This window comes from Emydura macquarii, unplaced genomic scaffold (genome assembly GCF_026122565.2).
Source record: "Emydura macquarii macquarii isolate MOO-44397 ecotype Brisbane River unplaced genomic scaffold, CSIRO-AGI_Emac_v2 contig_3506, whole genome shotgun sequence".
Lineage (NCBI taxonomy): Eukaryota > Metazoa > Chordata > Testudines > Chelidae > Emydura > Emydura macquarii.
This window is the reverse complement of record NW_027133643.1, coordinates 3,537,419-3,551,558: the sequence shown is the minus strand read 5'-3', so window position 1 is coordinate 3,551,558 and position 14,140 is coordinate 3,537,419. Positions and strand designations below refer to the sequence as shown.

The 14,140-nt window shown below is 36.3% G+C and overlaps 1 protein-coding gene across 2 annotated transcripts in view; it reads left to right on the top strand.

Moving 5' to 3' along the window:
- The window catches only part of EPS15 (epidermal growth factor receptor pathway substrate 15), a 99,077-nt gene extending 87,590 nt beyond the window's left edge, over nt 1-11,487 (top strand). Inside the window, exons 22-25 of one of the 2 annotated variants that reach the window (XM_067535410.1) lie at nt 2,319-2,395; nt 4,004-4,166; nt 6,699-6,877; nt 9,024-11,487. In XM_067535410.1, coding sequence (XP_067391511.1) covers nt 2,319-2,395; nt 4,004-4,166; nt 6,699-6,877; nt 9,024-9,170 — 566 coding nt within the window. In that variant the 3' untranslated portion in view covers nt 9,171-11,487. The remainder of the gene's footprint in view (nt 1-2,318; nt 2,396-4,003; nt 4,167-6,698; nt 6,878-9,023) is intronic. The other variant, XM_067535411.1, reaches the window with a different exon arrangement.
- Nucleotides 11,488-14,140: the final 2,653 nt, after the last annotated feature.

The following is a 14,140-nucleotide window of genomic DNA, read 5'->3' as shown; positions in this document are numbered from 1 at the left end:
TTCACCTCGCAGGTATCTCAGCTTTCCACCATCCTGTGGATAACCACTCGTTTTTTCCCCAATCCTATGTCTATGAGGTTTCTGAAGGGTTTGGACAGATCACAGCCAGAGAGACACAGCCTAGTTCCTCTGTGCAACTTTAAATTTAGTTCTAGCAAAGTTGATGGCCCCCCCCCTATTGAGCTGCTGGCGAACTGTTCTGTTACACCTTTCTACAAAGGTGGTTTCTTTTGATTACTATTACCTCGGCCAGGACAGTGAGGAATTGCGAACTTCAGTATCAGAAACTCCCATACCATCTTTAAAAATAAGGTTTACCTTCAATCTCACCTGACATTCTTGACTCAAGTGGCTTCCAGTTTTCACATCACAGTTTGTTTACCAGCTTTCGTTCCAAAGTCTCATTCAAATAAAAGTGAAGACAAGCTTCATGCTATAGATGTTAGAAAAACTTTGGCTTTTTACCTTTATTAGATTCGGCTGTTTAGGTTTTCCACACAAATGTTCATTGAGTTTGTGGACAGACTACAGGCCCATCCAGTGTCCTCCCAAAGGATACTTGCTTGGATATCCAGCTGTATTTGTTTATGCTACTGATTGACTCATGTGATGTCGCTCCCCCACGCATCCCATTCGATTGGGTCTCAGGCAACTTCCCTGGCCTTTCTGGCTTGTATGCCCACCTTAGACATTTGTAAGATGGCAAATTGGTCACCAGTCCATACTTTTCCTTCTCACTGTGCCCTCTCTTATCCATCTAGGGAGTGTGCCAGATTTGGATGGGTTGTTCTACAACCCCTGTTCAAGTAAACTGAATCCATCTCCAGTTCCAACTGCTTGAGAGTCACGTACAGTGGAATGGACATGTGCAATCACTCGAAGAAGAAACAGTTACTAACCTTTTTCAGTAACTATTGTTCTTAGAGATGTTGCACATGTCCATTCCACTACACTCGCTCCTTCCCCTCTCTATGAGAGTCTATCCAGGTGGCGCGTTGAGGGCAGCTCTGCCCGTTACACCTGTGCATAGTGGTGCAAGGCAGCAGAGTGCGATCGGAGGGAAAAATCTCCATTAGCTGTGCACAGGGCACTTGCACACCTATAGTGGAATGGTTGTGTGCAACATATCTTGGAGAGCAATTACAATAAAAGGTTACTAACCGTTTCCTTATTGTCTAAGTGTGCTAGAAGAGGTATAAATGTATGAACTTCCCTTAAACAGTGTCATCACCTGCATGTAAATTCAGACTGGCTTTGTGAAGACATTGCTCAGCCCTAGCAAATTAACTCAAATATCTCGATTCAAGAGTTTTGGCACTAGGTGTAGCACATTTGCCAGTCAGATCACAGCTTTTGATGTATTGATCTACGTTTTAAGCAACGTGAAGAGAGATTTCTATATTAGAGAAGCTAAAATAAAATAGCTTTGCTTCATCAAATTATTTTGAGCATTGGTGAACACTGTGATTTTGTTTTGCTTGTTGGTAATTCTCTCCCATATGGGGTACTTGCAAATATAAAATACTGTACACTATAGGTGTGGGGATATGCACAAGTACAATATGGGAGGAGGAGGAGGAGGATTGAAGGGCAGAAATATTTAAACACACACACACCCCTATCTAGGAATTATTGTACATTGCCAGTCTGTCCAATTTAACTGCAGTCTGGGAAGCACATGAGGGAGGGTACTACAAATAAATGTTAAATCTTATGCAACCTTTGAACCAGCCACACTTGCCCAGTTCAAAGTACAAACATGTGAAAAGAAGACTGTTGAATTAGAGAATCCAAAGGGATAGGGAGATTCAAGGTGAAGAATACTGATGGTAAGGCATTTTACTCCACACAGAAAAGTCACTGAAAGCTTGCTTTTTAAAAAAAAATAAACATACTATCCATTTTCTGTGTTAAAATATTTTGCTGCAAAACGTACAGAGCTTCATGCTTTAGCTTTGAGTACTTCCATTGATAGACTTGGATTCTGCTTTCTCTGCATAGAAAACTGGAATATCTCCTTGCTATTGCTTGAAAAAACTGTCTGTCCAGAGGAATGAGTGTTTATTCCATATCAGTAAATAGCATTTGCTGTTTTTATGAAAGTAAAAATGTTTCTACTGAAACCACTCAAGCAATAAAAGCATTCACCTTTTTAAGAGATTTTATTTGAAAGTCAATTATACCTTTTGTATATTTCTTTACATGGTTATATAGTTTGGACTAAACATGACACATGCCTTTCTTGTTTTAATCACTGAAACAGAATGTAACGTTTCGCTTTTCTATACTGTTCTGTTTGTTCTCTTTGCTTATTTTAGCTACAGATCCCTTTTCCTCTCTATTTGGAAACGAGGCATTTGGAAGTGGTTTTGCTGACTTTAGCACACTGTCAAAGGTAATCTGAAATGATTAACGTATGTGGAAAAGGCATAAAATGCTGCAGTAACTGAAACACAAATAATATGAAGTGTTTTCAGTTATAGAACTGTTCAACTGGTATTCTGTTTTTACTCCCCCATAAAAATTGACAAAGGTTGCCTTCCTGAAGGAGGTTGTTACAGTAACATGCCCTGCAAATACCCCTGTGATGAATGCTGTTGTAAACATTTTGTTGTAGCCGTTCAGATTGTTGCAGCATTAAAAGTAAATTATTTTTTTCCATGTTAGAAAATGTTTTAAAAACCTTTATCACATCTCTCCTATTCTTAGTTCACAGGCCAGTTACTTCAGCTTGTTTGATTGTGTAGTTGCCTCAGTTGTTTGCTGCTGTGGATACTAGTCCCATTGATCTTTTTTAATTAGTTCCCATACAAATGTCCATTTTGAGTATGTATGCATGAGGAGGGAAAAATGGTGTATGTTAAAATGTAATTGCTAACATGTATCAAAATCCTAACGTAGACAGAGCAAGCTTTAGTTTTAACGTATTTGACTGGTTTGCCCGGTCTACATGAGGGATGAAATCTTGGCCATTGAAGTCAGTGTGAGTTTTGCCATTGACCTCAGTTGGAAGCCAGGATTTCACCTAAAGATTTTAAAATATGTTAGAGATCTTATTTTTAAAAACACGCTTTGTCTTAGTGTAGGAATGGCCTTAGTGTCCTAGCTCTGGGTCTGAGAATGAATCTACTAATTGCATGCCCCGATACTGTATTCATTAATCACGATGCAAAAAACCCTCCATGTTGATCAGCGAGTGGAGTCTTTTATGTAGCGACATCGCCTCCTCATGTGCTCTGCATGAGTTCTAACAGTGAGTTACTGGTACATGAGAGGGATTGTTTGATTAGACAGAGAAGCTGGTGCCAGGATTACCTTTGTAGCTTTTTGTAGTCCTGAGTCACAAATTCTGTTTCACTCCCATGCACAAGCACTGGCCTCTTACTTTACAGCAAACTTGTTGTATTAACCTGGTATCTTCATCATTTGTGTATGTTAAGATTATTTCTTCAGGTAGTAACCTGAGGACACTCTGCTGGTTTTAGTGGAATTTTCAGGTTCTCTCTTGTACTTTCATTTTGAGCTGCCACTTGTCTCATAAACCCTTAATTTTCCTTATATTGTGGACTGCTGTGATAACTGTGGGACAGTATGCTTATCTTGCTGTGAACCTAGGCACCTTGCACTGTTTTCTGAACTAGTTGTCTTCCCTCTGTCACATGATCAAACAAATCATCTTTATGGAGCATGCTGTGCTATTCTCCATATGCTAAGCTTTTCAGAGCAGGGATTCTCTTTTCTCTGTTTGTACAGTATTCAACGAAATAGGGCCTGATTTGGCCATTTGAGCGCTACCATAATATAAATAATTAATAATACTAATAGTATTGTGCACCACAGAGAAATGATGACCACATTTCCTGATTTGCTTGCATCTTCACTGTTTTTTCTAATTGTGGTAAGTATGGCTTTAAGGAAGAAAGGAGGGCGAAGTAGAATTTCACTATGGCTGAAGAAAATTGTAATAAATATAGTATAGCATTTTTTCCTTTTTTAAAAATAGGCCAACAATGAAGATCCCTTTAATTCCTCCACATCAGGCTCTGTAAATAATGTGGTCATAACTAAAAACGTATTTGAGGAACCACCAGTTAAAAATGAGGATATTCCTCCTGCTTTGCCCCCCAAGACTGGAACTCCTACAAGACCCTGCCCTCCACCACCTGGTAAGAACTAATACTTGAGATTTCATTGAAGTTTGGTTCATCTGCTTCTGTATTGCTAGTTGAGTAATAATATGAGGGTTGTAAGAAAACATGGTTTGAATTTCCTACTGGACTAAAATAAAAGTATTTAGGAACTTGCAAAATATGAGAGAACCGTGCCCCGGTACTGCTGACAGCTCCACTGACGTTAAATTCCCCATGGATTCTAGGTCAACAATTTGTTTGGAGAGAGCAAGGAACTGGAAAAAGGTAGAAAACATAATAATTTCAAATTTCTACAGGGAAATAGTGTGGTTACAGAGAGCTTTAAATGGCTGTTGATATATCACAAATTTTATGAAGTTCTTTATTAAAAGAAAATTACCCACTTTTGTCTAAGTACATTGAAAGTCTCTAGTTTTCAATACTGTCTCCTCGTTTGAAGAAATGTTAAAAGTATTTATCCTTATTCCCATTTCACCGTTGGAGAAACTCAATCTCTTTCCATCCAAGTGACTTTTCTAAGGTCATGTAGCATATTCAGTGGAAGGGTTAGTAATAAAACCCAAGATTCCCGACTCCCAGTCCTATGCCCTAAACACTGGACCATGCCCCCCTCCTCTCCCCATACCTCAGAAGGAGCATAGTTAAAGAAGCTACAACCACTGTAACATGGTATTAATTTTAAGAAAGCCTAGTATATTAGTTATAATAGACATCTTATTTTTTTTTACCTTGGTATTAAATTTTGTTAGATACTGCTCCCCCATAATTATCAGTGATGCTTGCACTTGCAACTCTCTCTTCTCATATAACAGCCTAAGAAAATATTTTTCCATATCTCTACTAACATCTTTAGAGTTAGTCACCACACGGTTCCCATCCTTCACATGTAAAGATTTCTTCATATCTTGTGTTTCCTTCTATTTTGTCACCGCAAAGAACAATTTTCTGCCATTTTCCTTCAGCTTTATGTATAATTCCTCTTCAGCCTTTTTTCTTGCCTTAGCAAACTGCCTTTTTAGCCACTTTTTTTTTTTTTGCTTGTATCTACTTTAATTTAAAAAAAAAAATTAAAAGGAGCAACAACATTTGGGGTTGGCTCAAAACCAAGAAGTGCTTAAAGAAGGCTTTCAGGACAATCCTTGTTAAAATTCCCTATTGAACTGTGGAGAAAGTGCTAGGGTAATTTCCTTGCCTCTGATGAAATTCACCTCCTCTCTGGATACAGATAAATCATCCCTATCAGAGAGATACTAGGACTCACAATACTTTAGAAAAGGAATTTTTTTGCCTTTGGAATACACCAGATTTAGACTTGTGTACGCCAAGTTTTTGCAAGTATTAATTTCTCTTTAACGCAAAGAAATTTACTCATTTGTGACTGTTTTTCCTGTGATAATTTAAGAAAACTCAAGGGACTGCATTATTAGATAATAGAATGTCAGTGTATGTGGGCACCAAAACGTTCTTTGGGAAGTAACCTTGGAATGTAAAATAAGACAGTGTAAACCATTACATATTCCCCAATGGATAAAAGCAAGTCAACTAGTTACGTCCATAATCCTTAGGGGATTACATTTTATCTGAGACTAACTTGCACCAGTGATTCCTAAAACAGTAAATTGAATATGAATAAACAAGTAGATTTAAACCAATTAAATGGTACTACTAGATGGGTCAATAGTAAATTCTAAATGGAGTAGTTGGCCCTGATCTGCCTCAAAAATCAGCTGCAGAACAGAAGGATTCCCCAGCTGAAATATATTACAGCTGAAACAATTAAAGATGTTAGAATCACATTGCTACCACTGTGAACTGATTACATATACAGAAGAGGAAATGTGTGATGGGATGGAAGTTCTTGGAAGAACTGGGTCAGTGTCTTCAAAAATATTGAGAGCTGACTGTAAGCTATAAAGAGAACAAGATGGGTGAGAGACAGATCTAATTCTGATATATTTGCCGCCATGTAGGCAAAAATAAAAAAGGGTTAGCACTTAGCATCTGAATGCTTGTTGTTACCCTCCTTCATATTGTTTGTGAAAATCTGAGAAGTTGCAGATGGCAGCAAAATCAAAAGAACATCAGAACTCTGCAGATGTTCACAATAAAATGTTTTTTACCTTGATGTACAAGTAACTAATTTTATCCATAAAATAATAAAAGGAATGTCAGTAGAGTTCCATGGATAATTGGTATTGGGGAGGGGGGAACACCAGAACTATGCTGTCTATAAATTGTTTTAACCTTTTTTAGGGGTTCTTTCCCAGGGTAGTATTATATAATTAATAAATGGACAGTATGCTTAAGTCTTGAACCCACTTGTAGGCTAATCCATATCTGATTATGAACTAAATGTTGAAGCCAGATCTTTGGCTATTGTGAACTGGCAGAGCTGATTTACACTAGTAGAGGATGTGATCCAAGTAGTTCTGTGTGTTTGTTTTTGGGGGGAGGTTTTTTTGTTTTGTTTTGGTTTTTTTTGGCTTAGTGTACACTTTTTGCCATCTTTGTGGTCACTTGAGTTGACTTAGATTATTTTTGATCCAGGGAAAAGACCTATCAACAAACTGGATTCTTTAGATTCCTTTAAACTCAATGATCCATTTCAGCCTTTCCCAGGCTGTGACATTCCCAAAGAACAAGAAGCTGATCTATTTTGTGATCCATTTGCTCCCAACAATATTGGTAAAGAGACAGACACCAGCAATTTTGCAAACTTCAGTGATGTAAGTAGTTTTTGTTTATATTTTTGTTTCTTGAGATGAGGCAACATTTAAAAAAATTACTGGAATAATCAATCCTAGTAAAATCTTCAGATTGATTTTAAAATTACTAAAATTAGCCCTCAAAATTGTGTAATCCCTTTTCATAAGGGCTATAATTAACTGCTAAAGGACTCAAAATATTTTTAGAGCAGTTACCTACATAAAATGTCTTAACACATGAAGCTTGTAATTAAGGTTGTATAATCCATTCTTCAAGATAAAAATGGAACAATGCAGAATATTGTTCGTATTCAGGTTTTATTGATTGCATAACTGTGTTAAGGTATTCCCTGAAGGTTTTCTGGCTTTTACAAAGCAGTCATCACATAATTTATGTATATTGTCGAGGTGTTCTAGTTGGCATCCATCACATCAGACTATATAATATGTTTAAATATGCACAAGTTCAAATCATACATATGCTGTAATGCTATCCTTACACAATTTAAAAATAAAATTAAGGTCCTGTTAAAGTTTTCTCTTAGCTATCTCTAAAATACTTGATCACAGTCTTAATCTCAATATTTCACAATAGATAATTTTATAAGGTTGGTGTTGTAAAAATATAAATTAATGGGGTATAATTGAATTAGAGTGAGTTTGGAATTGTTAGTAAATTCAGGTCAGATACAGTACAACTAAAAAATGACGAGTATTTCTGAAAGCCAGGAATCCATTTCACGTAAGGTCCGGGGCCCAAGCAATAAGAGCAAACTTAAAGTTTTGAGCATGCTTCTATGTGTATGAAGCTGTTTTCTCTGTGCTTCGCAAGTATGAATCATGGCAGGTTTTGCTTCTCTTCCAGCCTTCATATCTTTTTGAGTGGATTTATATATACTGATAGCAAGCTATACTTGAATTAATCTAGTCAGGTTGCTTTTAATGTCGTTAGTTAGCCCTAGTAAATTGTGTGCTTGACTTGAGTGAACCCTGTTCCAGTTTTAAAATTGACAGGTTGTGGTGATCATTTGGGTTGTGCTGCTTGTACTATGGCCATTGCAATCTTTAAAATGCTCTTCTTGCTCAAATTATTTTCTTCGGCAGGGGAATGGGAGGAAGGGTTGGAATGGTTTCCTTCAGTTTCTGGGAGATTTGAGTATGGGCTACAGAAATGAATCAAGACATTTCTCAAATTGTGTTCATAAAAATCGCAAGTTTAGAAATGGCAGCTCATAACAGCTTGTTTAGTTTAGGTTGTTTATTAAAATATTTATGGCTTTATGTAAATTGTATTGCATTCTCTGCATGCTAAATAGAAGCATGTTTGGCATTAATTTTTGTATTGTATTTAAGATATGCTCTTACTTCCTGTTCCTATTCGGGATCATGACATCACACTACTGTAATATTTGTGCAGCTCACTTCATGTTCTGTTTGCAGACATACACATATACACACCTTTATCTTGCACTCCTTTCCCCTTTTTTTCATTTCAAGCCAGGCTAGCAGCTGCAGAAGTACTTGGCTATTACTGTACTCCTCTGCAGAAGCATTTTTCTAGTGACACCAGCTGCACAGTTCATTCTGCAGTCACTGCCACTGAGAAAAATATCTTTAAAGGAACACCACACTGTTAAATGAGGATAAAGCTAGTTGTCCCACAGTGCCAAGTGTACTCTACAGTATATGAAGGACAACCAATTGTTCACATCTGAGTCTAATATAGGATTTATTGTCTAAAAATAGTTTACAGTGATTGCTGCAGTAGGATTGTTTTCTCTGTCCAAATTTAGGACTCAGTTTTGTTCAATAGGGCTGCTCATGTGCTTAAACTTAAACATGTGCTTGAGCACTTTGCATAGGCCAGAGTGTTCTGCTGATTGTACCTTTAAACTAGTATTAATTGGTGCTAATTGAACAGGTAGTATTTTTCATCAAACAGTTAATCTTCATGATTGTGTTAGTGCAATTCTTATTTAAATCACAAATGAAATTGTACCAGGCTAATCTTCAAACACATTTTTCAGCACAGAACCAAATTCTAAATCTATATTAAATCCATAAAAGATTTTGGAACAGATTAAATGCCCTCAAAATTCTGAGAGATTTGAATTGTGCAGTTACATTCTGTTTAAGTCCAGATATGTTTATCTTTTTAAAATCGCAGTATCCTACTGAAGAAGACATGATTGAATGGGCTAAGAGGGAAAGTGAGAGAGAAGAAAAAGAGAGACTTGCAAGACTAAAACAACAAGAGCAAGAAGACTTGGAGCTGGCTATTGCACTCAGTAAATCTGAAATTTCAGAAGCATGAAGATTAGAATAACAGTCAGGTCAACTGTTGTGTCCTTTTTCCTGAATACTTAACCTATGTAAAACGTTAATCAAAAGCTACCTATGAACAGGGAAGTAGAAAAGGTTTTTAATTCCTGCAAATGTGATTGGATATTCAGCTTCATATTTTTGTCCCATTTTGATTTGTAAATTTACTAAACTTCTTCGTTAAGCTTATCAGACAACTAATAGAGTGCTACTCCCATGTGTATTTCTTAGAGCCTGTGCTATTTTTATTCTGTAAAACCAGGACACCAAAGTGTCTTTATGTAATACAGAAAGACAAGGCAGACCCTTCATCTCCTTAAAGAAACTGGTTGTCATTCTGGTGATGCAGATAAAGATATTTCCATGAACACTTGTAATTCTGTAAGACTGACGTTCAAAGATGAGCAAATATTGTCCCAATAAAATTCCTTTGGAAAGTATGTAGGTGAAAGGGGCATAGTATTGAAGATAAAGGTGACTGCCTGCATTTATATATTTTGTACCCACTGTGTACAGTTTTGTTTCCTTATATATGGAAGGGATTGAGTCATTTAGAAAAGAGATGTTAACAAAGAACATTTTCGCTCCTGTATAGACTGTGTGGTGTCTCATAAAGAAGCTAGAGCCTTTTACTATATATTCCTATATAAAAAGTGTGTGGACATTTCTGCTGAATTCCATTTTAGGTTATTTTTAGACTTGAATAGTCTGCTAATTTTAGCATTTATACTCTCCCAGAAGACATGTTTCAGGAAAGTAAAGCACATTTCCTACCTGTAAATAAATCCATTTATAATGCAGGCAACCAGACTATAGTTTAAGTATAATCTGTTAGCAGCTGGTGAATGAGCAGAAGATGAACATGGCAATTACTCAGCCTCACTGACCCTTTCCTGTCAAGTCATTAGTCATTTGAAACCTTTTGTACTTTTTTAGAGGAGACTTTAGTAATGCTGGAACTGTAGAGTGCTTTATTTTATATGTATACCTATATTTTCCTTTTTAATGAAGGTTCTGCTGGACTTGAAATGTAATTGATAATACTCAGTGTGCAAGTGGGAAAGATTGTATATCTTATTGAAACTTTTTTTTTTTTTTTTTTAGTTTTGTTTTTTTTTTTAAATTTTTTTGCATGGTCATGAGGTTGGAAGACAGATCACATATTCTGGGTGGGTTTTTGTTGTAACAGAACAACTAAATGGATAATTCACATTGATTTACTTTTGGCCAAAATTACTCAAATTGAAGCCCCACTGCTAATTGAGCCAATATACAATTAAACTGGCTATTTGAGTTTGAATTTGAAGTAGGATAGAGAAGAGTAGGATGCATAAAGGCATAGTTTAACTTTATACAACAGTCTTTTTCTATACATGTAATTTATTGAATGCCAACTGATAGTTGCACCTTAATAAAAAAAAAAGAACTGATTTATAATTCTTTATGGTCACTGAGTCAAAGTAGGTTGATAAAATGTTAATGAAAGTAACTTATTGCCTATTGTGTAAATGTAATCCATTCTGCAGAATATCAGATTCATTTAAGTCATTCCAAATGGTGCTTCTTTCACTCCGTACACATACAGTTGGACTGCAGCAGCATAAAATTGGTTTTTTTTCTTGCACTTTTTAATTTGGTGTATTTCTCCATGAGATTAGAAGTGTTTCAAGACAAAAACTTGTTTGAAGCGAGGGATGACTCATTGTCATGCTTTGGTTTGTTTAAAGTGTTCCAGTTACTTAGGGTTGCTGCTGCAAGGGTTTTTGAAGAGGGTAGTTTTCATTCTTTCAGGAAAATGGGTGACTTGACTTGGACAACTTTTCTTTTGCACTGGGAAATGAGCATTTGCAACACCTGCTCAAAGAAAGTAACTTAAAGAACCTCCTGCAAGTATTAAATATCCATAACTTATCTATACAACCTTTGTAATAACTGTACACTAATCTTGCATATTGTATGCTTAACTGGACTACATAGATTCTTATCTTTTGTTAAAAATGTATACTCAGTGGACCAATACAATATTATGTGTATATATTATATATATTCATGCTTTCCTGTGTGGAATTTAAAGTTTTGAGTCATTTGATGTTACATTTCATATTACTGACTCTGACTACAGTACCTTTATTTGAAGATTACCAATAAACCACTGCTGTGAGCTAAATGGCATTACTCATGAAGTTTTAACTGGCTTTTAAAAACTTGTCCAGATGGGGTTAGCCTCTATTTATAGACTTTCCTTTTGTTTAAAAATTCTAACAGTAGCTTGTAATTATGAAGAAATAAAGTTTAAGTACATAAGTAAATTGTCTCTTTCTTTTCAAAATGGTGACAATGAACAATAAAATCCCTTGTAGACGGAATGCACACTGCTCAGATCTATAGTGTGAAAGGAAAGTTTGAACCTTTGATCAAAATTTTCAAACATGGGCACCTACAGTTATTCTCCCAATGCCATGTTCAGGCACCTAAATAGAAGCAGCCTGGCTTTTCAAAGCTGCTGTGCACCTCCTATTGAGTTCCAATGCAGGCTGAGATTGATCAAGCACCTCAAAGTCCAGACAGTTTCTATTTTTCTGAGGTACTAATCAATCCCAGCCACCATGGAACTCAATAGGAGCTGCAGGTGTTCAGCAACTTAGACTCAGCCTGATTTTCAATTTAGGTGCCTAAACATGGATTTCTGAGCTTAACTTTTAGGTGCCCACGATAGAAAATGTTGATTGTGTGTCTTTTTCTTAAAACTCGTTTGTGAAAATCTGAGGGGATGGTGGTAGAACATAGATCTAGATATGAAGTGAATTACAAAATGGCTTAATGGACCCCACTTTACCTTTCTAATAGTTCAAACAAAATAGTTAAATCAGTAAAGTCTCAAATTTGGGCATTTGTTTAATATCTGATTTATCATATTTAGGTGTGTGATAATGGATTGTTACATTTACTGGAAAGTTCTAAAAGTGTGAAGTATTTTGTTGTGAGTAAAACATTCTTATGACTTAATTTTTAATGTTGAAATGGTAGCACAGTGGTGACATTGTTGAGTTTCATTATTTGTTCTCTAGTAAGTTTTGCATTTTTGAAAGAATAACAAACAGAAAGAAACAATTTACTGTAAAATAGTTTGCAGATAAAGAATTTTTTTGTTAGAGTAAATTTAATACAAGTTACTATTAAAATATTGATTGAAAAATTCAATCATTGCTCTAATGCTTAAATGACTGGTGAAGCTTAACAAAGGTGCTTCAATGAGATTTTTCACGTACCAAAAACAGGGAGTATAGTCAGGCAGTAATTTGTTTCCATATTGCTGGGGATGAGGACAGACAAGACAGAGATGGAAAAGTATATGTACTACGTGAGTATGGGTGAGATCCATTAATTAATTCTGCCACTGGGCAATTGTGGTGCAGAAAGAAGGAAAATTAAATGAAGGCAGTTCCTAGTACACAAATGTCCACTTTCTAAAACCACCTCCAAACCTAGCTTTAATTGACACCTTGTTGTAATCTCAGCTGAGAAGCAAATGACTGAGTGCTAAATGCTTTACAGAATGTGATGTGATTGCCCTTTTTGCTAGATAGAGGACAACATGATTATGTATAAAACATCACAGATCACATGAAAGTACATTAACTTTTTCTTCAGGAAATCAATGTTCAAATTAAGCTTAGGTTGTAATGTTATGCTCTATGCAATGTAGATCAGAAAATTCTATAACTTGCTACAGTGGGTGATTGTTTGAGAAGCTTGTGTGTGGCCTAGTCAGCAGTGTTACTCTTTCACTTCAAAGATGCATTCCAGCTCTGTTCATACGCACGCTCTGGCCTTTTTCATGGCTCTTAAATGTTGTAACCTGTATCTGAAGTTTACTGAAAGTGGAACACATTGACTAACAGAATCATAATCAGACTTTTGTATTTGATTCACTTTTTTGTTCTGTTTTTTCCCAGTTTTTATTTACTATCAAATGGTTGTTTAAAGAATTTTTTAAACAACTTCATTGATAACTTTTTTGTTGGTGGCATAACTCTGAAAATAAATATGATACAAGTAAACTCCCAGATGCCAGTGAAAGTCACAAAAGGCTTTGATTAAGAAATCTGAAAATTGGATTTTGCTTTATCTGTCTGAATTAGACTCTTGACAGTTACCATAATGAGAATGATCCAGAGTGCCAGACAATGAGCCAGGCTCATCTAACGTGCCCAGGAAAGATCTTACAAAAATGAGTTGCCCCAAGGCTGAATATCCTTTTCCCATTCTTAGTCTTCCAAAAACTGGAGACTAAGTGGTTGTCTACTGACATTAAAGAGACATCTAGCAACAGGATTTGCTACAAAGAGACGTACCACAAGTTGTACGTGGCTCTTAAGGTAAATGTGAAAATCTGTTCCTTAACAAAGAAAATGACAATCTGCATGAATGCAGCTTCTAAAGATTTGACAATTGATGATAAATCTGGTGGGTCAATGGAGATGGCTAAGTGGAGAAAGAGGAAAAGGAAGAAGACTTTTCACCTAACTTGCATGGACCTGCCCCAAACTGAGGATATCAGAACATACAAGGACCTTTGAGAGCTTTTGTGTAATGTTTTTAACTTTTATTAATATTAATGAAGTATCTGTATTGTACTCAAAGTCAAGAAGGAACATCTGCAATGTGGATTCTATCTTAAGCTCTCACCTAGTCCATGTCCCTTCCAGCTCCATCTAGCTTTTCGAAGAAGCCCTCAGCACAAGCATCAAAAAAGCAGCTGTCTGGAATAAGTTGCTCATGCTTGTACTGATCATTTAGAGCAGTGGTTCTCAACCAGGGGTGTGCATACCTCTGGAGGTACGTAGAGGTCTTCCAGGGTGTTAGGGCCCCCTCTCTCAGTTCTTGGTTTGCTGAAAGAAACAAGTCCAGAGTCCAGCAGCTGGCAATACTATGGGTTTATTGGGCTAATCACGCAATAAT